The sequence below is a fragment of the Eulemur rufifrons genome, chromosome 7 (genome assembly GCF_041146395.1).
Source record: "Eulemur rufifrons isolate Redbay chromosome 7, OSU_ERuf_1, whole genome shotgun sequence".
NCBI lineage: Eukaryota > Metazoa > Chordata > Mammalia > Primates > Lemuridae > Eulemur > Eulemur rufifrons.
In genome coordinates, this window is record NC_090989.1 from 123070618 (window position 1) to 123095840 (window position 25223).

The following is a 25223-nucleotide window of genomic DNA, read 5'->3' on the forward strand; positions in this document are numbered from 1 at the left end:
AGTATAGAGCTATTTATCAAATCTTCCAGTTATATATGACTTTAAAATGCCCAAATAGGAGTGTCATTTACCTGAATAAAGTGTGGAAAAACAATTTACTTTCAGTAAGAGGCATCAAGTTTGAAATTATCAAAATAAAATAGTATTCCACTTGGATAGGAATCATATCTTCTTAGCAGTCATTTTCTTTCAAGGCATTAACATCACATAAGTGAGAGATATTTTGGATAGAAGAAACAACAACAAAATAAATAAGAAGGAGACACAATTTTATAACTGTGAGAATCTTATCAAAGTATTTTTCTTCAAAAGTGGTTTAGTGGTTTAAAAGTATAGCCTCTAGAAGAAGACAGCTTGTATTGAGGTCCCATTCTTGCCACCTTCCAGCTCTGTGACTATATGTGGATTACGTGGCCTCAGTCTCCTCATCTGTAAAATGGGAATAATGTTACTATTAATACATGCCTTATAGAACTGGCACATAGTAAGTGCCATATAAATACTTGTTAAATGAACAAATTAGACAAAATTTATTTGTTGACCACAGGTATGTTTCATCAATTGATCAGTTGCCTTAATGAAATAAGGGGTGTTCCAAGTTCACAAATACATATGGGTACTTTTCCCCATTTTAACAAAGAGTGACTTCTTAGGAATTATCTATTTGTACACAAAATGTTTAAATTATGAAAATAACAGCTTCTTACTATGTCTTGTATCTTAGAACTACATTGGATTAAAAGCATTATAAATTCTTTTCTCATCTCAATCTGTCCCTGTCAATCTTTCAGAAGACCAAGGGAAGCAATTTTGCGAATTAAGAATGCCTTGAACTGAATGGTGTCCTCAATAGGCCAGGAAGGCAATCTGTGTAGGAAGGAGAAGGGAGATGGGCTAGAAATTTTCTAGCCTATTGTACCCAGGATTTGTGTGCTTTGAGAAAGGGCCGTTCATGATTTTCTGCTGGCTTGTGGAAGGAAGAGTGCATATTTCCCAGCCTGGAAAAACTGCTTCATAGTCTGATCTCAGGGGAATGGCCAGACATGCTTGAAATCATCCAGTTAGTAAAGGCTGAAAACACCCATTCACCTGTGTAATTTTGGAGACATCGCCATGCCAGCTTCATTGAGCTCACTGAAACCTGGGCCCAGGGGTGGCAATTCACGTCGATAAGAAAGAAGTTAAGATATGGCAAGAGACTAAAGAAAGTTGGAAAGGTATCTACCGTCTACACTCAATATTATTCTATTTGAAATTATTCTATTTTATCATTAGCAAGATAACAAATCTTTATAAAAACCAATCCTTTGCTTGTTTCTTTCTTTTTGCATATCTACTTTCAGATCAAATTGGTAATAACTTAATCTGGCTCCACTGTAGAATCCAACTTCCCATTTTAATGATTTTTATTTTTTAAGTGCATCCTATCACAGTTGACCTTGTCTTGAAATCCATTTGTTTTGTATTTTGCAGGGAAGAATGTCAAGAATGTTATTGTCTCTCAGAAAGAAATCCTCAAAGTAACAGTTTTAATAAGATCACACATCTGTCTGTTGCTCCACCAAATGAAACTTCCATCATTTTAATAAAAGTTGTCATTTCAAGATGTGGTATAAGAAGACTAAAAAGAAGACAAAAAACTAATGAAAAATGACATTTCTTGTTTGTTGCTTTTAACTTCATAAAATTCAGAATAATAATGTTTTTGGCTGGGAATGATAAATTTCTGCCTTTTTTCATTCAATATTTTATTTAACACTTATATAGTGTTTACTATGTGCCAGGCACTGTTTCTGTCACTTTACAAATATTAACTCATTATTCCTTATAACAATCCTCTGGAGGTAAGTACTATTATTATCTACATTTTACAGCTGAGGAAACTGAGGCATAGAGAAGTTGAGTAACTTGCCTATGATCCTATGGCTAGTTAAGTGGCAGAGCTGGGATTTGAACCCATGCAGTTTGGCTCCACTACTTTATTCTCTTCTGTTCTCCAAGAATGAGAATGGATAATGCCCCAAACATAGGGATCCTGGTGATGAGTAAAATTCCCCATCAGTCACTTCACTGAGAACAGTTGCTTCTAACATGGAAGTAATTGGCAAAAATTTGGTTTAAAAGACTTGGCCCTTCCTTTATAAAATTTTAAAATTGAATTATAAGTGGATCAGACGTATCTGTGAAGAGACATTTCCTGAAAAAGGAAGGAAAAAAAAGCAAAAACATATTTTTAAAGACTGAAGGAGAGATATAAAAGTTTTGTTTTCTTCCCATTCATTTTACTTATTTCAAGTATAATTTACTTGGTACAACATTTGTAAGAGGGCTGGAAGAGAGAAAGAAGTGGTGATAACAAGTAGTTTCGGCTGATTTAACAACAAAGGGTCACATATTAAAGTGTGGCTATAAATTTTCTGTGGTATACCAAAAGTTACTATTTGTCCTAGATTTTTAAGGTTTATTTGTCCTATTTTTAGGTTTAGAAAATATGATCATGGTCAGCGTATTGCTATTCATTTAGTAATAAAATGGATGTTTTGGGAACCACAGCTTATGAATGGTTGAACTTCTTCAGGAGCCATTGCCGTTTGTGTCCAAAACCACTACTTTAACAGGCCTTAATTCTTTTAGTGCCTCTGTTCTTTAGGTGAGACTTCTTAGAACTATATTTAAAAATTTGAGCTTGTTTCCAACTTCTTCTATGATTGTTTTTTTTTTAATACATCCTAATGCCTACATAATTGAGGCAATTTTAGACCTCTGAGTTGCTTCACAGAATCTTGACTAAGCAGACAAACCTGCGTATTCTACACGCCCTAGTGATTGACTATGGTATAGTTTAAAGCAGGGTTTCTTAAAGCAAGGTCAGGAACCACCTGCAGCAGAATCACATGCAACTCCTGTTAGAAAGGCAGATAGATTCCTGGACCTACTCTAGGCTCACTGAATCAGAATTTCTGGAAGTGAGGCTAGGAATCTGAATCTTGAACAAGCATCCTAGGAGATTCTTCTCAAATTTGAGAACTGCTATTTTAGTAATATTTCTGGTAGAGTCTCTGTAACCAGTGAATTTAAAGTGGGGCTCCCCAATAAAAACACTCCAGCTTTAAATTGACCAAAGCTTGTATGGTTAGCATCTAAAGTAATATTAGTTAGGTCAATCAACAGGTTACTTACAGAGGGCCTAATCAGAATCCATCTAGTGTATATTTTTGAACAAAGGACAGAAACAAGTCTTAAGAATATTGTGCAAAATTAACTGGAAGGAGGGGAGACCTTATGATTTAAAACCATAAACGTGGTGTGGAGCGGCAAAATTTGGTGGTAATGGTAGAGAGAAAGGGCCAAATCCATGAACTTCGAAAGAATGAAATTGTAATAGTGCTAGAGAGAGTGACATCAGCAGGTCAGATATTTTGAGAAATTTTTCAAAGCTAAACAGATGGGATGAAACCCATGAAGAAGTCAAAACAGGAACTGCAGTTAGATCCACCAGAGATGACTGTGGGTCTTCCTGATAGAGCCACAGAGAAGCTTGGAGCATGGCTCATCACATAGTCTTAGAAAACTAACCACACACAGGAAGACTCCAAGCAGCCTAATGAAGGCTAAAAGAACTGGACTGAGATTTGGGCTACTGCCCATTGCTGGGGAGACATTTCTCAGTTTTTCAGCCAATTGAACTGACTGCTTAAAAAAAATACTTTCTAGAGGAACATACTAGAATAGAATCCAGAGCCTCTACAACATATTATTCACAGTGTCTACGACACAACCCCAAATTGCTCTACATAAAAGGAAGCAAGAAAATAGAACCCTTACTCCGGAGACAAGACAGTCAATGAAGACTGGTTTTGAAATGACTAAGGTGTTGCAATTAGCACATGAGCATTTTAAAGCAGTTATTCACGAAGATGACTGTTGGGGAAACATGTACGTGACAAAAAGGAAAACCAACACCATCCATCTACTAATCCTCAGAGCTCTTCATTTGTGGATTATGATTCACAAGAATTTGAGAAAAACCCAGAGCATGAAAGAGGAGATCTAAGATGAATAAAGTCAAACACTGAGCCCAGAGAAAACAGAGATAACTTAGAGAGCAGAGGAGAACCTGAAAATTTTAGTATCCTTAAAGACATCCACGAGAAGACTGCACTAATAAAATAATGAGGCCACTGTGAAAAAGGAACATTCAGTAAACAGGAAAGGATACTTGGAAATTACAAAAAGAATAATGCAGTTGCTGAAGACCAAGTTGGTGTACTGGCAAATGAAATTTGTTAGAATGCAGAGATATAAAATAAAAAAGGTAGAAAATATGAGAAAAAAGTTGAGGCATGGAGGATAGATCCAAGAAATTCAAGTTCCAGAACACAATTTCCCTATGTCAGAGAAAGGCAAGTGTCTTTAGATTGAAAAGACTCATGCAAACCATACAGAATTAGACAGAAAGCAAACTATAAAACAAATACCCACATCTAAATACATTCTGGTGAAATTTCAGAACTCCAAGTATAAAGAGAATGCCTCTTAAAATTTAGGAAAAGCAAAACAAAGCATATTACAGCAGAATATTGCCTTCAAACTTTTGGGGGAAAATGATTTTCAACCTGAATATACCCAATCAACTGACAGGTAAGTGCAAGGGCAAAATGTAGACAGGTTGGACACGTTAGGATGAGAAAGCTTACTGTCCATGCATCCTTTAAAAAAATTGCTTCAAGAAAATGAAAAAAAGGATACAAGAAAGAAGACACCATGGGTTATAAGAGCAGAGAAAGATGTGAAAATTTCAGAAAATAAAAGTATGTTTTATAAAATGAATGCTATTCACTACCAGAACTAAAATCAGGTATTGTCCACAGGACACAGGATTGCCAATGGTGATTGAAAGTGGGCAGGAAGATCTTTTTTAATTTATATTTTATACTCTTCTATATTATCTTTATTTTTGTTTTGAATACAGATTACTCACACTTAATTAAACTTTTATAAGTTACCCCCCACACCAAATCTAGCAAGCACTTACCTTCTAAGCATGTTATCAAATTCCTTCTTAAGACATTTAATAAGAAGAGGAGTTAGTCCATTTAGTTTAGGAGAGTTTTGGAAAAGGTCTGGGCTGCTATTGTTAAAATAGGTTTACAAATAAAACATTTCAGAATAATCTTTCATTAATTTAGCCACACACAAAAATAGTGAGATGTAGACACATAATAAAGATGGTTTTTATTTTTTCTCAATAACTTGAAAGTGGATTTTATAAATTATAACAAAGAATACATTCTCTCTGCTTCAAAAAGGTTGTGCTCTAATGATCTAAAGCAGAACTGTCCAATATAGTAGCCATCAGCCACATATGACTATGGAGACTTGAAATGTGGCTAGTCCAAATCATGACGTGCTACAAGGATAAAATGCACATCAGATTTTAAATACTTAGTATAAAAAAACCATAAATATCCCATTAACACTTTTAAAATATTGATTACACATGGAAGTGATTGGATGCATTGGGTTAAATAAATTTTATTATTAGAATTAATTTCATCTTTTTATTTTTACCTTTTTAAAATGTGGCCATTATAAACTTTAAAATCACATATGTGGTTTTCATTTGTGGCTTGTATTTTATTTCTATTAGACCACCCTGATCTAAAGCACCAAAATGTTGCACACACTTGTTATTGCTCAAATGGGATTTCTCAAAAGAGAGAGAGTTTTTAAAAGAGAAAACAGTAACACTCTGGCTTTCACTTACCAAGAAACCTCCCTGGCTATGAAGAAAGAACCAATGCTAACAATATTAGAGCATGACAGAAAGAGAACAGGAAGTTGGGAGAATAGAAAACATGACTGAATTCAGGGAGAAGAAATGCCAGTTCTAATATAAAAAAGGTTTGTTGGTAGAATGACTTCCAGTAAAATGTTTGCCTCTAAGGCTTGTACTCTTCTAAAGCCACAAATTATTCTTTTTATAATCATATCCTTTTAATACATACTTTATGCAATGCCATTCTAGATAGGGAGATCCCACCTACACTCTTCCTTATACTTTCCTGCTTATATATTCCTGGTACTTTTTATGCTAGAGAATGCCCCTCCACTGATGTGATAATTATTGCCTTATTCTAATCCTGTTTAAAGCCTCTATAGTGGTTCAAATGAGGAAACATTTTGGAGCAGAGGTTATCTCAGCTCTAGTGATTATCTTTCAAGCAATATTTATTATCATGGCAACTGGACTGATCATCCCTGAACCTTCTGAAAAAGTCACTATTATCATTAGAAAGAATTTACATCCTTTTTGGTTGAAGTTGGATGATTACCTTATTTCTTGAGAAACATTACAGTACCTTTGTGCTCTCTGCTTTATTGTTATAGATCATTTGTCACTTGTGATTTTTCATTCTGCCATGAAGTATGAAAAACAATTACAGTATTTATTGACAGAGTAGCTCTGTGGAAGGTAGAGGAATCAAACTAGATTGGGAGTGAGAGCTTTCTTCACAGTAATCAAAAGAGATGGTAGAAGGAAGAGAAATGGGGGCGTTAAAAAATCTCTCAAAACCAATAGAAAGTAGAGATATTTTTAGCCACTGACAGTATTAAAGATGATTTGGGAAAAGGGTTGTCAAACCTTTTACTTTTACACTTTACCAACTCTGGAAAGGTTGGTGTTGGAGCCAAACACATTAATAATTACATTAGGGGTGGATGATTCGGCATCTTGGTCAGTGATTAGCAATAACCCCATCCAGTTTGTGGAGACAAACTTATGACTTGTGGTTCTGTTTATACTTCTAAAGTTTCATCACTTATTAGCATAAGATATTGTGGCTTGTGTACTAATATGCCTGGCTACTTTAACAAGAAAGTAATTTGTCCTTTATTCTTGCTGCTATAGATGGTTTTCCCCCCCCTTTCCTAAGCTAAGAATTTAGCCAGATCTTGTTTGTTGTGTTTTGTTTTCTTTTTTTAAATTTTATTTTTGCCTAGGTGGCTTTTGTGTTGTAGCAGGAAGCAGAAGTTGCCAGGCAAGAGAAGACAATTTCTTCTCAGTCTTTTGTTTGTGATTAGCCTTGGCTCAGTGAGGATTATGTAGAAAGTAAGGGTGATAGAGGTAAGTACTTGATGTTTACTAGGTGGAAGTTGTGGGACCCAAGGGGAGAGGAAGATTCCTCATACTAAGAGATGGAGTGGGGTTCTGGGGGGCTTGGGGGAGGAGTTCCATGTTGAGCAAAGGTATCATCACCCCAGGACTGCGCAGTCCCAGGCTGATAAACTCCAGGAGTATATTTTTGGGAGCCATGGCACAGATGTCCTCTGCCTACCTTCAGAAGACTGTGTGGGCCTGGACAATGAACTGATCAGAGACCAGTGTGGACAGAGGCCTAGAGGACCCTTCTTTGACTCCTCTCACCAGGTATACTCTGCGACCTGGAGGTGGAGAACCCTACTGAGGCGTGAGATTGAATTTCCCACCAACTGGATGGTTAGGGGTTCAGAGCAGAATAAAATTGTGTGGCGTAAATGTCAGGCTTATCACCATGGTACCATCCATGACAGCGTTTGCTTGGGCAATGACTCATCCGTAGCATAAAATGAAAAAAAATTGTTTACAGAACCTGAGAACTAGATGTGACTTCTATGTTCATCTAAGCCAGATTCTTTATTTTTAGATTAGGAAACCAAAGTTTAAGATAGAAAAGAATGTGTCCCGAGTCGTGGGCCCAAAGCCAGTGCAGAGCTGGGGCAGTGAGCAGCCAACCCTCCGTCCACTTTTCTTTCTACCTCAGACCTGTTTGTGGCAATTAAAATACATTATCATGTCATCATGGCCATGAATAGCATTTGTCAAAGTAAGATCTTATAATTTTAAAATGAAATAAAGAAATCAAACTGTATAAATACCTAGCTGTGATAGTGGAGGTAAACAAGATCTATGGTTACGTGGATTTTCCAGTTATTCTCACTATAGAAATTGCGGGAAAGTTACCTGAGTCACATCTAAATTGGTTGATACTACAGTTTCTGAGAATTAAATACTTTTGAAGGTATTTTAAATATGGATATGTGCATATATGTGTGTTAGTATACAGACACACACACACAGAAATCTGTTAGCTACCAAACACTGGGTAGGGATTTTTTTTCAGGGGTGTGTGTGGGGGGTGTGTGTGTGTGTGTGTGTGTATGTGTATGTATTAAATCTACTTAAGAGCTAAGGAAAAAGTTTATAATTTCTGATTGGGTCTTATTTTTTAAGAATCATCCTGTATAATAGTACTTTTAATATAACTTTCTCCATTATCCAGTTTTCTCTAATCTATGTCTTTGTCCACCTTCTTACCTTTTGCGCTTTGCAGACAAAAGCTGGTTGGAATTTGATTTCTTATTTCTCTCTAGACATCTGTGTCAGAGAATACAACTATCCTCTGCAGAAGTGCCTCTTTCTAGCCAAATGAGCAGCCTGCACTACCATGCAATGATGAGAAGACCTAACTAAGTAGCCTGGGTGTTCATTCATCTGTCAGTCCAGCAGCTATCCATGGGTCGCTGTGAGTTCAGACCCTCCTCCAGGCAGGTTCTGAAGGAAGGGTGTGGGCAGGGCAATGCCCACATGGCAAAAGCCTGTCCTTCAGATGCTGCATCACTGAGCAATGAGGTTGGCCTGGCTTGTCCTTTCTTGTTCCATCATCTGTTCAGATGTTCCCATAGGAGTCTCTATGCCAGCAGGGCCCATGACGAATAAGCGTAAACAGCAGCACCACCAGGACACCAGATACCAGGCAAAAGGCAATGGCAAGGACAATCCTTAGAACTGTGGAAAAATGGGAAAAGTATTAATGTAAAATTAATATGTTAGGAAAACATGAAGATCACACATGAGTGTTGATTTTTGCCTTAATTGCAAATTTCAGAGGAGCTTCTGCAGTAGCCTTGAAATCAGCATAGTGTGGTAAAAAAAAAAAAAAAGAGCACAGGATTAGGAGTCAGGAAATGACCTAGGTTCCAGTTCTAGTATGACCTTTGACCCTTGGGACTTAGCTCCCCACTATAAAGGGAGGATAACTGGCTGCAGAATTTTTAAGGTTGTCTTATAGCACCAACTTTATGCATTTTTCTACAGTTAAACTAACAATTGTTCATGGTCTCAGGGTCAAAGGAAATTCTGAACACTCAACTGCAATCAATTAGATCTAAAAGAAATGGGGGGATGGGGTGGGGAGAGGGGATGGGTGTATACCTACGTGATGAGTGCAATGTGCACTGTCTAGGGAATGGACACACTTGAAGCTCAGACTAGGGGGGATGGGGGGACATGGGCAATATATATAACCTGAACTTTTGTACCCCCATAATAGGCTGAAATAAAAAAAAAAAAAAAATGAAATCTTTCAATTTTTCAATTTGATTTTCAGGTAAATATGTTTTAGAGAGGCAACCTTGAGCACATGTTGACTATGGCAAACATTTTTAGCATAACTGTGTACTATTGCTAATATGTACACATTCCCCCCTGCTCTTTTTTTTGAGAGTCTCGCTTTGTTGCCCCAGCTAGAGTGCAATGGTGTCATCATAGCACACTGCAACCTCCAACTCCTGAGCTCTAGCAATTCTCTTGCCTCAGCCTCCTTAAGAAGCTGGAACTATAGGCAAAAGCCCAGCTAATTTTTCTATTTTTTTTTTTTTGTAAAGACAGGATCTCACTCTTGTTCAGGCTGGTCCTGAACTCCTGACCTCAAGCAATCCTCTCACCTCAGCTTCCCAGATACACACATCCCTTTGAAGCTGACCAGTCATGAAGCAGATATATGGGGTCATTTTTGTATGAGATACTAATTTATTACTTCATCTGGAAAGTTACTCTATTACACACACCCCCAGTCTACTGTAGTATACCCATAATAAACACCAGTTTTTACCATCTCTAAAGGTATATCTTTTCCTCATGAAAATATAGGGCTGCTTGTTGGCTTAGGCAGTGGGAGAGAAAGCATCTCTCTGATTCTGTCATCTCTTTCTATAGAACCCTAGTGATGCATGGAACACAGGTGAAAATCACTGGTTTAGTCTAACATTATCATCCTAAGTATGAGGAAAATAAGAAGCAAAGAGATTAGATAATTTGGTTAAGGTCAAGCAGATGATTGTAGTGGTCTTGGAATACATGGGATCTTATCAGGTTTATGATTTTAAAAATCATTGATTCACTAATGACTTCTAAGTTTAAATCTTCAGCCCTGACCTCTATCTCAAGCTCAAGACTCTTACATCCAGCTGGGTACTTGACATATTCCCTTAGACATGTAGTAGGCATTTCAGTCTCAACAAGTCCAAAACCGAAATTCCAATCCCTCCATCCTCCCGCTCACACCAAATCTTTCCTTCTCACACCCTTGCCCCATCTGAGTTGATGGAAGCTCCCTTCTTCTGTTGGCTCAGGACAAATTCCTCAGAGTCTTCCTTGACTCCTTTCTTTCTCTCACATCCGATACCTAATCTGTCAGGAAATCCTGTTAGTTTTACCAAAAAATATATCCCCAAACTGATGACTTTTCCTCTTCTTTGCCACCACCTTGCCTTGAACCACCATCATCTTTTGTCAGGATCACTACAATGGCCTCATGACTTGTTCCCTAGCTTCTATCCTTTCTCCTTTACATTCTGTTTTCAACACAGCAGCCAAAGGACTTCAAGTCAAATCATGTCACTCCTCTGCTTAAAAACAAAGTCTGCAATAAATGTTCATCTCAATCAGAATAAAAGCTAATGTCCTGATTTTATAAGGCTCTACAGCATCTGGCCCCTATTCACACATTGACTGATACACTAAAAAATTTTTTTTTTCCCCTTGGGGCCACAGTGTTTTATTACAAAAATAGAATAAAAATTTCAAAAACAAAATGATCCTTTCTAATTTAATGAAAAATTTGTTATTTTTTATTGTTTTCTGTGTGTGAGTTATATGCAAATTGAAAAATAGTTCACACAACTCCCAAAGTAGAGACGTGTGAGTTACATATTCTTCACAAGGCCCCTGGGGTCAAAACTAGTGTGAGTTAAATACAACTCACACAACAGTTAACGTGTTAACCCTTTGGATTTCTTCTCCTACCACTCTCCCTTCACTCACTCTCTTCTGGCCACATAGCCCTTCTGCAGTTCTTCAAACGTGCCAAGCACTCTGTGCCTTAGTGATTTTGCTATAGCTGTTACCATTGCCTGAATGCTCTTCCCATACATCCCTGGATTAGGTCACTCCCTTACTTTCTTTGCTTAAAACTCGTCTTCTCAATGAAGCTTTCCCACTTAAAAGTGCAATTTGTACACTTTCCCCCACTTCCACCCCAACTTGGCCCTTATGATCCTCATCTTCCAAAGCACTTAATTATTATGTTTATTATGTGTTATCTTCCCCTCTCTCCTTCTAATGGGATATAAACTACATGAAGGCCGGAACCTTTGTCATTTTAGCTCATGAATGTATCCCAAGCACTTAGAACAGTATCTGGCACATATATGTATATATAAAATATATATTTGTACAAAAAATTAATGACTTAGAACTTACAGGTTCCCAACTCTTAGTCCAGTGTTTTTCCTTGATGCCAGGATGCTTCTTAGCATCATGAGAAGGTGATTATTAATAAAGTTATACCCTGAGGGGTAGTGTCATTAGAAATAATGGAGATGGGGTTAATATAAGTTGGAGGGGACTAAATGAAATTGAGGAAGGAAAGAAAGAACTAAAGGGAAACGAGGGCGGAAGATAGATACTAATTATTCTTAAAATCTATTTTCATGGCTGCCTTTTTGCATTTAGAAATTTATTTTCAGTTATTTTTGTTGGCTTTGTTATCATAGTAGTCCCATGGGATATGCTTCCCTGCTATCCTTCCTTCTTTCCTCCCTAGACATGCAGTGAGCACACATGATGTGCCAGGCAGGCTGTGCTGAGTACTGAGGTTCCATCATCTCTGCTCTTAAGGAGCTCAACGTCTAGTGGGAGAACCAGATAGACAATTCTGAGATAATGTGATAAATACTAAAAGGGAGGCATAAAAGATATGCCCTTTGGAACAAAGAGAAAGTTGCAATCAACAGAGTGTATTCTATCTGGGAGGAAAGAGTTTGGAAAGTCTTCTGAGATTTGAGCTGGCCTGCAAGGTGAGTAGGATTTTGCCATGAGACGAAAGGGGCTGCAGTTGCACAAGGGGATGTTTGGGAAATAGTGAGCAGTTACATGTGGCTGGAGCATAGGCTTCAGAGAGGTAAGACCAGATGTATAGATTGGGGCCCAGTTTTTAGAGTGTCTGGTTTGACATGGGGCAAATGGGAGCCCTCAGCAATTATTACACAAGGAAATGACAAGGCCCAATCTCTGTTTTTTAAAAAAAAAATAACTGTGGAAAAGATAGGATGGTGGGATGGGAGTCCTGGTAGGGAGCTATTGAATACCTTGGATAGGGTACTGAGGGCTCAGAGCTGGAGCTGTGGCCCTGGGAATGCAGATGAGGGAATTGAAGAGATGCCCATGAAGTAGAATTAACAGGCTTTGGTAACCCGCTAAATATGTTGATAAGGGAGAAGTTACAGTCAAGGCAATCTCATGGGTTCCTCTTTGAGTGACTGAGAAGATGAATTGAGTTTTGGACCACAAAAAAGGATTAGTTTGGAGTAGAAAAAATAATAAATTTTGTTTCCAGTGTGGAATTGAGATAGGTTATTATCCTGATAGAGATGATTTGTAGGCAGCTGGGAAACAGGTCAAGAATTCTATGATTAGATGTGGAAACAAGGATTGCAGATGTAGATGACAGAGGCCTGGGTATACTGGCTCTCGGGGCATCTAGAATGAGGAGCCTGAGAGCAAAGAAGGGACAAGGCTCTCTTGTGTGCGTGCATGCACTCTCTATTCGATGTTACTTATTTTTAAATTATATGCTCCCTTGGAATGTAAAAAATTTTAAGCGTTTGGCAGAGCAAAGCTGAGAAAAGAGAGTGTGATCAACTGTGTCTTACTACAAGGAGGTCCAATACAGGTAATGACTGAGAAGGTGTCCTGCATGGAAATACACAAAAGTTGCTGAAGGTAGTGTAAATTGGCACTACTTTTTTGAAAACCACTTTGGCAATATGCGTCAAAAGCCTCTCCCTCTTGCCATTAATCCTCAAGTCCTGTCTATCCTACTTCTTTTCACCATTTGAATAGTCTGCTTTTCTCTTTTACTCTTCCTAGTCCTTCGAATATCATAACAGCCTCCTAACTGTTCTCCTGCCTCCAGTCTCACTCTTCTCCAATCCACTCTGCCCATTAAAGCCAAAGAATCTTCCTAAAACAAGAAGCCAATTACAGTATCTGTCCTTTGCCTAAACCCTTTTAATGACCATAGCTACTCAGCTTGACCTATGAACCATGAGATTCCTGCCCCTCTGCCCCCGTCCTCCGCACACTCACCAGACTTCTCCCAGTTCCGAAATGCCCAATGCTACCTTTAGCCTCTTGGCCTTTCTACTTTCTCCTCTTTTGAGTGTAACATCCTCCTCTCTCCTCACCTGTTTACCCGGTTAATTCCTTTTCTCCTTCAGGTTTTGGTTTAAACATCACTCCTCTGAGAAGCCTTCTCTGACCTCTAAGTCTTGGGCTAACTGCCTCTGCTGTGTCCTTGTTGCTACCTGTATGCCCTTCATAACAGGACTCACTGACAGCCCTAGGCTGTTAGGGCTGGTTTAATTCTTTATCACCTTGTCCTTGTCTTCTCCTCCTTACCCTCCAAGGTCTACAGGTCACATGGGGACAGCCTTTTTATCTGCTGCTGTTTCCTCAGCAAACTTAATGCCTGGGACATAGGTACATATTGAGTACATAATAGATACTCAATAAATATCTATTTTCATTAAATATTCATGTACCTTGACCCACTAATCCTATTTTTGGAAATCGCCCTAAGGGAATAGTTCATAAGGCAGTGTGGAATGAAAGGGGAATATGCTATAGTAGAAATCTGGTGCTGGAGAGTGTTAGGTTTGAATCCTGACCCTACTACTTGTGGCATGTTATTCTCTAAGTTTCAGCTTTCTTCTCTGGATAGCAGGGGTGTTGACCCCTGCTTTATAAGGAAAGAAAAAGAGGCCACTGAGTTAGACACTGATAACTTTAAAAGGGGATGTTTTAAAAAAGAGATGATGGAGAGATAGACATAATTTTACAGAGTAGTTAAGGAGGAGATGTGAAAATAGTGCTAGAGAATGTAAATCATTAGTTTAAGAAAATTAGTATTGAAGAGAGTGAGATGGAACAGGCACTTGAAGGTGTTTTGATGAGAGGATGTTTGGACATTTTCATAGTAGAAAGGAAGGAACTAGTGCCGAGGAGGAAAATGATGCTAACTAAGAGATTCAGCGAGGTCCCGAGGAGACTGTCGGGGTGGGATCATATGCACAGCGAGAGGACGCAGTCCACTCAAGCACGGACAGGTTTTCCTGGGGACAACAGCAAAAGAAAGTTAAAGCTACTGAGATATTTTGAGGCAGTGAGAAGAGAACTTGAAAGAGTTATCAATGGATTGTCTTGCTTATAAGAATAAAGATGATAAAATGGAATCAGAAGTTTGGGAAAAATAAAAAGGCCTTCCTGTAGAGAGCTGGAAAAGGGTCCAGTAAAGGTGAATACATTTACCAAGTGGTGTTGAAAGACCCAGCTGAGGATGGAATAGAAGTTTCAACACCCATAGTTTGTCTAGGGCTGTACTGGTACAGTGGGCAGGGCATGGGAAGGTCAGCATGGTGACTGTCGGACTTGCCTAGGTTAAGGGAAGGCGTGGGAGTGAGGAGCAAACTGGCACATGCCAAAGCAAGTTCCCAATCTCTTTAGCAAGCAATGAGATATGTCCTGGGAGACTGATGTTAATGGCAATAAGAATGAGGAAAATGGTGGTACAATCAGGTGGCCTCATATCTTGGGGTGGTGGTGGTGGTGCTGGATGGGATATCATTGAACAGGGGCTCCTAACAGCAATGGAGGAACAAGAGCACACCCAGCAACTGTGCTGAAAACACAGGTCAAATAACACAGGCACGTTGGTGTGTACATGTGTATGCATGGCCAACAGTTGGGGCTGTAGCATGCAATCACTTTTGAGGCTCATTTGTTGCTCCTCTCCCCTATTTATTAACTGAATGCTAGGCTTCTGACATCTGGGCCCAGGCATGAGGAAGTCAGGCTAGGGATGGAGGGCTGAACATTTATTCAATTAGCAAATACTAGTGGAAAGCACCAGGCATTATCTACTGGCTGATGATTTAAAGAGAAAAAATTTTAAGAAGCTCATGGTTGAATCTTGGGAATGTGTATATGTACCGTAGATTCTCAGCTTTACAGAGATACTGAGAGGAAACTGGAATTTCCCACCAGTAAACCTCCCTCTTGTGAAATAACTAGAGTTATATATTGACGCAGGAGGTGGGAGAGCACTAGTGAAGAAAGTCTGATTGTCTTAGTAAAGTTTTGAAATTAAAGAAGCTTTTTTTAAAACAAATTTTTATTATTTTCAAGTAACACAGTATGAAACACAGTCTTATGAATTTTCCAGCAAAGACTCTGGTTAATTTAATTGATATGATCTGGTTAACTGGGCCTAGTAGTACTAGCTAAAAACACTGCTTATAATTATGGTAGAATTTTATGGGTGGAAATACCCTAAGAAGCAGGGATGTTGGGCAACTTGTATATACAGGGCGTGTCCTGTATTTAATGATTTTGTCCTGCTTCCTGAACTGGCTTTCTCAGAATACCCTGTCTTGTGTTCTGTTTTTTTCCAATGAATTATAAAAGTTCAGCAATTAGTGCTATATGTCAAATTTAGCTGGACATCCATCCCTTTATTTGCCAAATTTGGTGGCCGTGCTGAGGAGTCATTCGACCCCTATAAACTTCCATGCTTTGAACCGGTTTATAGTAACTCTGCCAAGGCAAGTAGTCACCCAGCCCAGTGGTCACTTCCTGCCTCAGGAATTTCCCAACACTTAAGGACAATCTGTCTTCCTCCAATTTTTACCTGCTGCTCCTAGTATCACTCTTTAAGAGTGAGTGAACAAATCTATTCCCTTTTACTTAAAGAAGTTCAAATATTGAACTTAACTTTACTCAGGACCACCTTACGTCAGAAACTCTTAACAAGCTTTCTACGAGCTAAAACCAGCAGTGTGCTGGTAAACTGGATCAAAAAAACAAAACATAAAACACTTCTGATCTGTAGCCTTTGCTGATATCTGTGGTAAAAATATTCCTGCCATGACCAACTTCAAGCTGCCAAAGTGAAGTTGCTGAACTCAGGGTTGGGAAGAGATGTGCACATTCCACTCTCGAGATCTGTATGAGCTGGCTACAGCATACCAACTCCTGTGTTTTCTTTTTATGAACATATTTTGCTGCTGATCATACTTCACTCTACTTAGACAATGAATTTTTGATATTGATGTTTTGAGGAAAGGAATGCTACAAACATAGTGCAGGTAGACTTGACAAGAAGAGGTGAGTGACTACAGGGACTGGAGAAGGTGCGGAAAAATGACTCCTAGGTTACAGGGTACTGCTGCTAATCGAGAGAGAAAAGAGTAGGTACAGAGAGGAAAGGTAACTAATTTATACATTAATTGAGCAAATATTTATTGAGCACCAATCCATGCCTGGTACAGGCACTTTTAGGTTAAAGGGCAGATAGAGCAGACAACACACCAGATAAAATCCTTTTTCTTGTGGAGCTGATATTTTTGTCTTTTTAGAAATGCCTCCTTGAATGAGACCTGTGGGAATCTCTTCAGGTCCTGAATCTTCTGCTGAGTAACTGCCCTGTCCTTTCCAGCTTCAAGCCACCAAGACATTTGATGAATGTCTTTCAAATACTTTGTTCCACACCATTAGAAACCTCCATCCAAACTGACTTCACGTGGTGCAGTTGCTACCTCCTGCAGAAAGCTTCCCTGACCCTCCTTACTTCCTCCCTCTAAATCTGGGTAACTCTTGTTTCCATTCCAAGCAGTGTAGTCATAAGACATAACCCTTGTCATTCTGTGTAATACTGTATGTATCGCTTTACTTCCCTAGTACACTGTGCACTTCCTGAGGGCGTTTTCTTAGCAAGTTCCATCTTAAACAGATGAGGACGAGCAATCCACAGCTTAGCCTTTATCTGAAGAAGTAAAGTCCAAACTAATTTTCAGTGTAAAATGTTCATTTAAGCCAGTCAAATATTTTTACTTTATATTAATATTTTCCCTCCTGTTACATTAAAACAACCCCCCCAAAAAGAGAGCCCCTGAAATCTGCCTGCATTAATTTTATTCTAATTAAGCACACACACATGTTTTTCATAGTTCATTATACAAGTAATGCTTTTGAGCTTCCTAATAATGACTTTATTCACTATTTTACATTTGGCTCATTGCTAGAAGAAAGTTACAAGCATAGATAATGTCCCCAAGGACAAACATTTACTTGGGAAAGAAATAACACAAAGCAGCATATCAATCGATGTCTTGTGTCAGTCATTCTGTGAACCAACCAGGAGAGGGGATGGTTTTGCTCTAGAGTTTGGCATCCAGTAGAAGCCATCTCTAGAAACCATCTCATCTTTACCCGTAATGGTAATGTAGCACCATGTTCTCTGGATGTGTTGCATCTGCCACATGGCAGTTCTATAGGACTGTAAAGAGTATCATTCAAACATGATTTCTTCTCGCACAGTGAGCAGTTTCAGCAGGACAATCTGTGTTTTTGCTTAGGTTTTCTGAAGATACCAGAATCAAAGCCTTACACGTTCCTTTTGTTCCTTGAACAGATTTCACAACCACACTCTCAACGTTCCATTAAGTTTTGAACTTGGAGGTACTCAGAACATTGTTACATTTCTAATTTTGCTCCAGTTTGATATGTGTCTTCCTCTCTTAAATCAACTTTAGATTCAATATCTCTTGCCACCAGAGCTTCAAGAGAAACTCCATCGTGCAGTGCTCTCACCTCTGATGAGTTGAGCCTCAATCTCTTACTCTCATCAGATGAGTTCTTTGCTATGATGTATATAATCCAAGAACTGCAGTATGCATTCATACTGCATATGTCAAATCTTCCTGGAAAGTTTGATTTTTGTTTCTTTAAAAGGAACATGAATGTTCCAGGGCCAAAGAACACAAAGAGGCTTTTATTTTTCAGCTCTGCTGCCCAATATGTTTTAACATAAATATAAAAAACAGATAGTACCATGTTCCCAGTGGAGAATACTTCTCCAGATGTCTCCACTGTGTTTTATTTCTTTGCCTCCCCTTGAGAGAAGGCTGGAACTGATGGGTAAGTTGCTCCTTTGCCCGGGAGCCTATGATTAACATCTTCCCTTCCTTGCTCCCACCCTAGATTGTGGGCGTTGTTTGAAATCTATCCCACTTCAGGCATTTAAGGAACAGCCTGCTCAAGGAAAATCTGGGAGTCTTTAAATAACAAAAGGTCCTGTGAGATCAATCATATAGCACATGGCAGCCCTATGAACTTTGACCTAAGTTTTATTTCTGATTATATTTTGGCACTGATGCCCTTTTACATTAACACTGAAAAAAAAAATAAGTTAAATTTTATGGCAAGTGGGGGCAGGGCCAGGTTGGAGGAGTAGGAGTTTCCTGAAGTTGAGGGTCCCTGAAACATACAATTATCATCCAAAACCCATTTTCCTCAAAGCTGGGGGTTTATATCCTAGGGCATCTGCTGTCTCTATGGAGATCTCTGTGCACACTAATCTGGAATGTCCTTGGTACCTTGGTGGTCGCTTGTGATCCTGCACTCCGCAGACCAGTCTTGAGGGAGCACAGGGGCAACCAGCTCAGCAAACTTCTCCAGCGGACAGCTATGGGTGCAGCCTGGTAGTGTGAGCGGATGCGGCTCGTGCTGGGTCTCATTCCGGTAGAACATCTCCACGAAGTACTGCCTGGGGGAGAAAGGCGGACAGGAGAGCTCTGTTAATTCTGTGTTGTTGAACTGCTGCTGAGTTTCTTTCCACCTGGACTGTAACATGTCAGGTGAGGGACTAGTGGAAAAACTTATGGGAACGAGATTTTAGCCAATTTAGGTGTGGGAATGGGGAGATTGCAGCAGGTGGGACAGATTTGGAAGGTGGAAATGGGAGGGCTGGTTTGTTAGATGAACAGGGGCATAGGAGGTAGAGACCAGATGCTTAATCAGAGGAGGAGGTGAGAGGCAACGGCTGGGGAGCTGGTGGGACCTTGATGAGCCTTTGAATAAGAAGTGGGGGCAGGTGGAGGCATTGGATTTTTCCTTCTATTCCCTTCTTTACAAATTTGCTGCTTCCTTTTTTTCCTCTTTTCCTCTCTCAATATTTCTTTCAGTCCTTCCGCTGGATGTATCTCCCCTCTCCTAAGCTAGGCCATAAACATGTAACTGAATATTATGTAGCATATGTGCTATAATAGAATACACCACAAGGCTTTATCAAAAAAGTAACCCTCAGAAAGAGGGAGTGGGTAAATATTCAAGTCCTTACATTGTGTCATATTAAGAAGGGCTTTCTCAGTACTTTATTTCCAAAAACAATGTGCTGTTTGGGGAAGGTCCAATGGCCTAAACTAACCTCAGTAAAACTAGTATGAGTTGCTTATGGAAGTCATTTGCTGATTAGAGAGGCAGGAGAGAAATTCAAGTAGAATTTAGTGACCCTTTTTGGAGTAGTTAACCTCACAATTGCAACTTTTGGATGTTGTTATAAACAAGCCTTTTAAAATATCACTTTAAAAAGCCATATAAACATAGTAACTGCAAATATTCACTTATAAAATAAGTTTTTAAAAACTTTCCTAATATATGAATGAATACTTGTATCTTGGAATAACTTTTCCAGTGATGGTATCTTCCGTCTCAAGATGACTGGCCTAGATGACCAATAGTACATCAAAATTTATGATTTGCTTCCCATAGAATAGAGTTATGGCTCAGAAGTGACTATATTTCCAGACTCTCTATCACCTCAGTAGGACCAAGTCACTAATTTAAATTAGTAGAATGTACGCAGAAATGATATGTCTTCTTTTGGGCTGAAGTGGTTGATACCAGGTTGCCTTCTTCACTCTTTCATTCCTTTCTACAAGCTGCCTGCAAATGAGCATAGCACTCTTGAAACTGTAGGCCCCAAAGAGGGAGCCCTGGGTGCCTGAACCAGCACAGGTGAATCACATTTGGGTGAGTTCGCTTCCTATTGACTAGGAACACCTGCATTGGACTGTTAGCTAAGGGAAAAATTACTTTCCACTGGGCTAAGACTCTAAGAATTTGAGGTTCATTTGTACAGAAATCAAAATTACTCGTATTAGTTAATATATCTGGAAAACTGTTTTAGGGGACTCAAAATTGGATCTAGTGGTAAAGATACAAGCTAAAGATGCATACAAAGAGTTTGGATAAAATTGCTTCATAAAATGTGAAAATGGAAAAAAATCAATATTTTTCAACTTATTTTATATAGTCTGTGGTTTTAAATTTATGTACCTAACTAAAAATAAAACCTTTTAAGTATATATGTGGCTACCTGAACAGTTTATATATTTAAGATATTTGGAAATCTAAAACATTCTCCGTCTCCCTCCTTATCTTTTCATAGGGAAAATGTGGTATCACCTTACAGTCAGGATCACCTAACAAGGAGGCATATACAATATTTGGTAATTTGAAGCCTCCTTGTTCCTAATTTAAAAGCAATCAAGTTTAACCTTTGATATTTCTGTGGAGTGCCAAATAAAAACATCTCAATATAACATAAACTTGATTTGACCTGTACGTAGCCCTTGGTTAATTTTTTTTCTGTATGTCAATGTGTCTCAGTAGAAAAAAATACCCTACCCCATACTTGACTCATAACATGGATTTACTCAAAGTAGTGAGAGAAAGCAATTCAGTGGGAGAAAATGCTGCTATGCGCTTGTAAAGCAAGCTCTAGACCACGGAGGTGCAGAAACCAGAGAGTAAAGTCTGAGCAAAGTCAGTAGCTTCTCTTACCCCTGAAGAGATGGGGCCTGCTCCTAGAGCTGATCCTGGAATTTTGGCTGGGCTGATTAACTCTATGTCCAGAGCTGGCCTTCAGAGGGGCAGACTTGTGCAGAGCTTGTTGTTAAGAGAACACTTTATGTCTCTAGTCCTCTCATTCCCATTTGATGCTCTATTTAGCTAGCCTCCACTTTGAGGATCTTGTCTCTCCACTCTGACGCTAGATATTTGAGAGCAAGGTTAGCTAAGACCACATTTTAGTTCTACTTCATTCTGCCTGGAACCCAGTTAGAGGTTCCGTAAAGGGTCTATCTACCCTTCCCTAACTGGGCAGGACCCACTTTCTTTGTAAGCAGTGAACATATTGGTTGAGAATGAGGTCTCTGTGCTGTTACTTTTCTACTCTATAAATTCAGGGGACCACAAAACTACATTCAAGACTATAAAATTTGCAAAACGAAATGCAGGACCCCTTGTTTAAAAATTATTTAGAATTTCAAGGTGGCAACAGCAGATCATTAAAACAAGCATGGGCTCTTCTGAGCACAGGCCCTGTGTAAATGCAGAGTCAAGCTGCTATGCAGCTACTGTGGATGCCTTGAGGGAAGGGCCAAATATATCTCCCCAGCTAACCCTGAAACAAAACTCTGGGGTCATTGCTTTAATGCAGCCCCTTCCTTGCTCTTATTCCACCAATAATATCCTATGGGCTCTGGTAACTTGCCCAAAACACCTCCTCCTTCTCCTCCCAAAGAGAATGCCATTGTCACAGCAGATACAAATTTTTGGTATGACGTTGGCTATGGTAATCAACTCTTTCCAGTTTTCCCAGAACATTCTCAATTTTAACAATGAAACTCACGTGTTCCAAAGACGCCCTCAGTTCTGGATAAACCAGGAAATTTGGCCATTCTAACCATTCTGGTGGGTTCAAGCCAAGCTGTGGTCAGCTGGGGAAGGGCATACCAGGTCGCAAAGAGGTAAACACCAGTCAGAAGTTGTACTTTTAAGAATCTTGACTGGCGGATATAAATCACCAGAAAGTGAATGGATCTATCTGAAGTCTTTAAATGAAAGAATATTATTATATAACCATCAAGAACTTTAATTTTTCTCTCGCCATTTATCAGCCTGTGTTTTCCAAGAGAACAATGCGTGCATACTTCCTAGAATACCTTAATTTTTTTTAAATGTAATTTCTATCACTTAGGGTAGATCTCTTCAATTTTTCATCTACTGTGTATGCACACTATTTCCCAATAAAAGTCTGCATAAAAACAAAGAAAAAAGAGTTACGACTAGCAAAGATACTGTTACTCACCACCATTCTTCCCTCTGAATATAAAACCAAACCAAAGACAGATGCAACAATCCTTAAGTCAACAATAACAATAACAAAACCTGGGGTCCAGCGATACTGATTTTGTGAAGCACTTAGGCACTTACCCCTTGTCAAGGTACAATTCCATAAAGTGGCAGGAAGCATAGGGAGGAAGCATTCCGTTGTAAACATCTAGCGCCATCTGTAGGCCACTCACAGTAGTGTCATGCTGCAGAGAGTGAAGCAAGTCATTTTCTTTACCTCTGGTTCAGATTTACATTCAGTAAGCATTTAGTAACTGTAGAACACCATGATAGTTTCTGATTCAATTAAATTTCCTATGCCCCCAATGACTTAATACGTAGAGAGGAAAAGAACACCTGTGTTCTAGGCAATGAAATTTACATAAATATCATTATTTCCACTTAAAAGATGGAAAACCTGAAACCCAGAGAAGTAACTTGCTTAACGTCATGTAACCCCTAAATGGAGGTAAATTTGAACTAAGCTTTCTGATTTTAAGTCCCAATAGAGTCTATCTCTTCTTTAGCTTGTTTCATTGATTTTCATTAAATTTTAAAATATTTTGGAGCACATTACTGCTACATTATATTTTTCTATAGATTAGCATCATCCGTGATTCAAAGTTGTAGAAGAGTATATGAGGTTATAAAGGTTTAGGAAGGATAAAAATGTAAAGAAGTAGAGGGCGCAGCTTAAAAATTATAAAGTTAAATGTTGACCTCAGTGTGGCTGGAAGGTACAGAGGAGTTGTTTAAAGTCCCAGTTTGCCACTGATCAGCTATCTAATCTTAGGCAACCCCCAATTTCCCTATTTACAAAATGGGATAAGATTGGGTTGCCTAAACTGTATGAAAGCATATGCAGATTCAAAAGCGGCTGGAAGCAATCTGATAGAGAAAAAAAGGGAGTTACAGATATGACTTGCTAGAAGTCACACAACAAATTAGAACTGGAAAGTAGATTAGAAACTTACAAAACTGGCTGAATTGACTAATTTCAGGCCTGCCTCTCTCCAGGAAGCAGCACACTCTGCTCCATCCGAGGGCTATTTCTTTAGTCTGTATCATTTAGAGTCCCTGACAATTAGCAAACTTTCCTTTATCTTCAATCACCTTTCACCTTCTTGCATGAATGAAAACATGGCTTTCTCTAGCCAAACCACAGCTAAGAAATCCTTTGTCATGGGGAGTGGGAGAAGGAGTCAGCATACTACAGCCTGTTTCCCTGCTCACCACAGACAACATGGGCAGCTATCTGTATGCATGATACATTCCCAACACTGTCCCTTCCCCTGGCTCCTGCTCCAAGATGGAAGTCTTCTCTAAGATCTCTCGCTCTCTTTTCTTTCTTTTCCCAAATGTAGCCCTAACCTCAAGTTGCAATTCTCCTTTCCTTTCCCTCTTCTATCCTTTACCATCTGGAGTTTTCTGCTTGGATTCCCCTATGGCATTTCAAACCCATTGTCTAATCAATACATTCACCTGGCCCAAGACCACCTCTGTTAACAGTTCCACACTTCTGCCTGCCATGGAGACCCGAAAGCTGCCTTCGTCTGTGGCTTCGCCTTCCACATCCTTTCCCTCCACTCACATTCCAATTCATCACTGAAACATGCACACTCAGCTCTCCTTATAACCCACTTACCTCTTTTCCTGTCCTGTCACTGCCCTAGTTTTAGGCCTCATCCCCATTTTTCTACATTACAAAGGCTTTCTACACTATATCCTGTTCCCAATATCCAGTCATTCTACAAGAGGGATTAACTTCTGAAATGCAGTTCCTATCCCGTCAGCCCTGCCCTGCCTTCCCAGAGCAAACACTGTAGGGGTTCTCCGCTGCTTCCTTGCTGTTCTCCACATTAACCAAAGAAGCAGCAGAACAAGATGGTCTTTCAGCTGCCTTCTAGCTCAAACTTCTGAGACTCTATATCAGGGCTGTGTAGTAAAACTTTCTGTGATGATGGAAATGCTCTATATCTGTACTGTCCAATTTAGCAGCCACTGGCTAAATGTGGCTATTGAGCATTTAAAATGTGGCTAGTGTAACTGAGGGACTTAATTTTTCATTCTACTTAATCATAATTACTTTTTAAATAGTTAAATGTGGCCACTAAGTATCAGGCAGCACAGTTAACATTTACTAATTTGGTACCACCTTCTCCATGTAACGTTCTAGATAGAGGCCTTTCACCTCTATTCTAATAATTCCCTTTATACTCCCTACACACTGGTGAGGAGACACTCACTAACCCCTCCATCATGGTGTATTGCATGTGCTGCCTCTTCCAGGAAGCCTTCCTGCTTCTCTTCTCATCCTCCCAGGACAGAAGAGGTGGCTACCTTTTCTGAGGCGCTAGGACACTTGATTGTATGGCATTTCTATACTGCTTTGTATGGTGTTTATATGTTTATTTGTCTTGTCAGACTATAAATTCCTCAAAAGCCAGAATGATGCATTTAATTCTAAAAGCTCTGTGCAGGTGCTTACCCTTTTCTGAGTGATGAGGAAATGAAGATGAAGATGAGGCCCCATGCTCCAAGAGATTACACACTTGATACAAACTGATGTTAAATGAAGAGATACAAACTGATGTTAAATGAAGACAGAAATACTCACTGCAGAATACATCACGAGTTTTCTGTGGCTTGATGCCTGGGTTACACTCTTCATTTCATTGAGGATTTCGTTGACCAGGACACCTTAAAGAAGACAGATCAACAATGCAGTGGAACCAGATGTAGGCTTATATTTTAGTTCGTGGGCTTTTTGTAAATTCTTAGTTGGGGACTCTCCCTGCCCTGACTTGAGAGGTAAACCCCTAATTTT

The 25223-nt window shown here is 39.2% G+C and overlaps 1 protein-coding gene across 3 annotated transcripts in view; it reads right to left on the bottom strand.

Annotated features, from left to right (window-relative positions):
- Positions 1-8181: 8181 nt before the first annotated feature.
- The window catches only part of ACP3 (acid phosphatase 3), a 48730-nt gene continuing 31688 nt past the window's right edge, over positions 8182-25223 (bottom strand). For 2 of the 3 annotated variants that reach the window (XM_069473237.1, XM_069473238.1), the window contains 4 exons: positions 25014-25096; positions 22499-22602; positions 18817-18986; positions 8182-8830 (listed from right to left, as the gene is read on the bottom strand). In XM_069473237.1, the coding sequence (XP_069329338.1) occupies positions 8712-8830; positions 18817-18986; positions 22499-22602; positions 25014-25096 (476 nt within the window). In that variant the 3' untranslated portion in view covers positions 8182-8711. Of the gene's footprint in view, positions 8831-18710; positions 18987-22498; positions 22603-25013; positions 25097-25223 lie in introns of those variants that run through there. The other variant, XM_069473239.1, reaches the window with a different exon arrangement.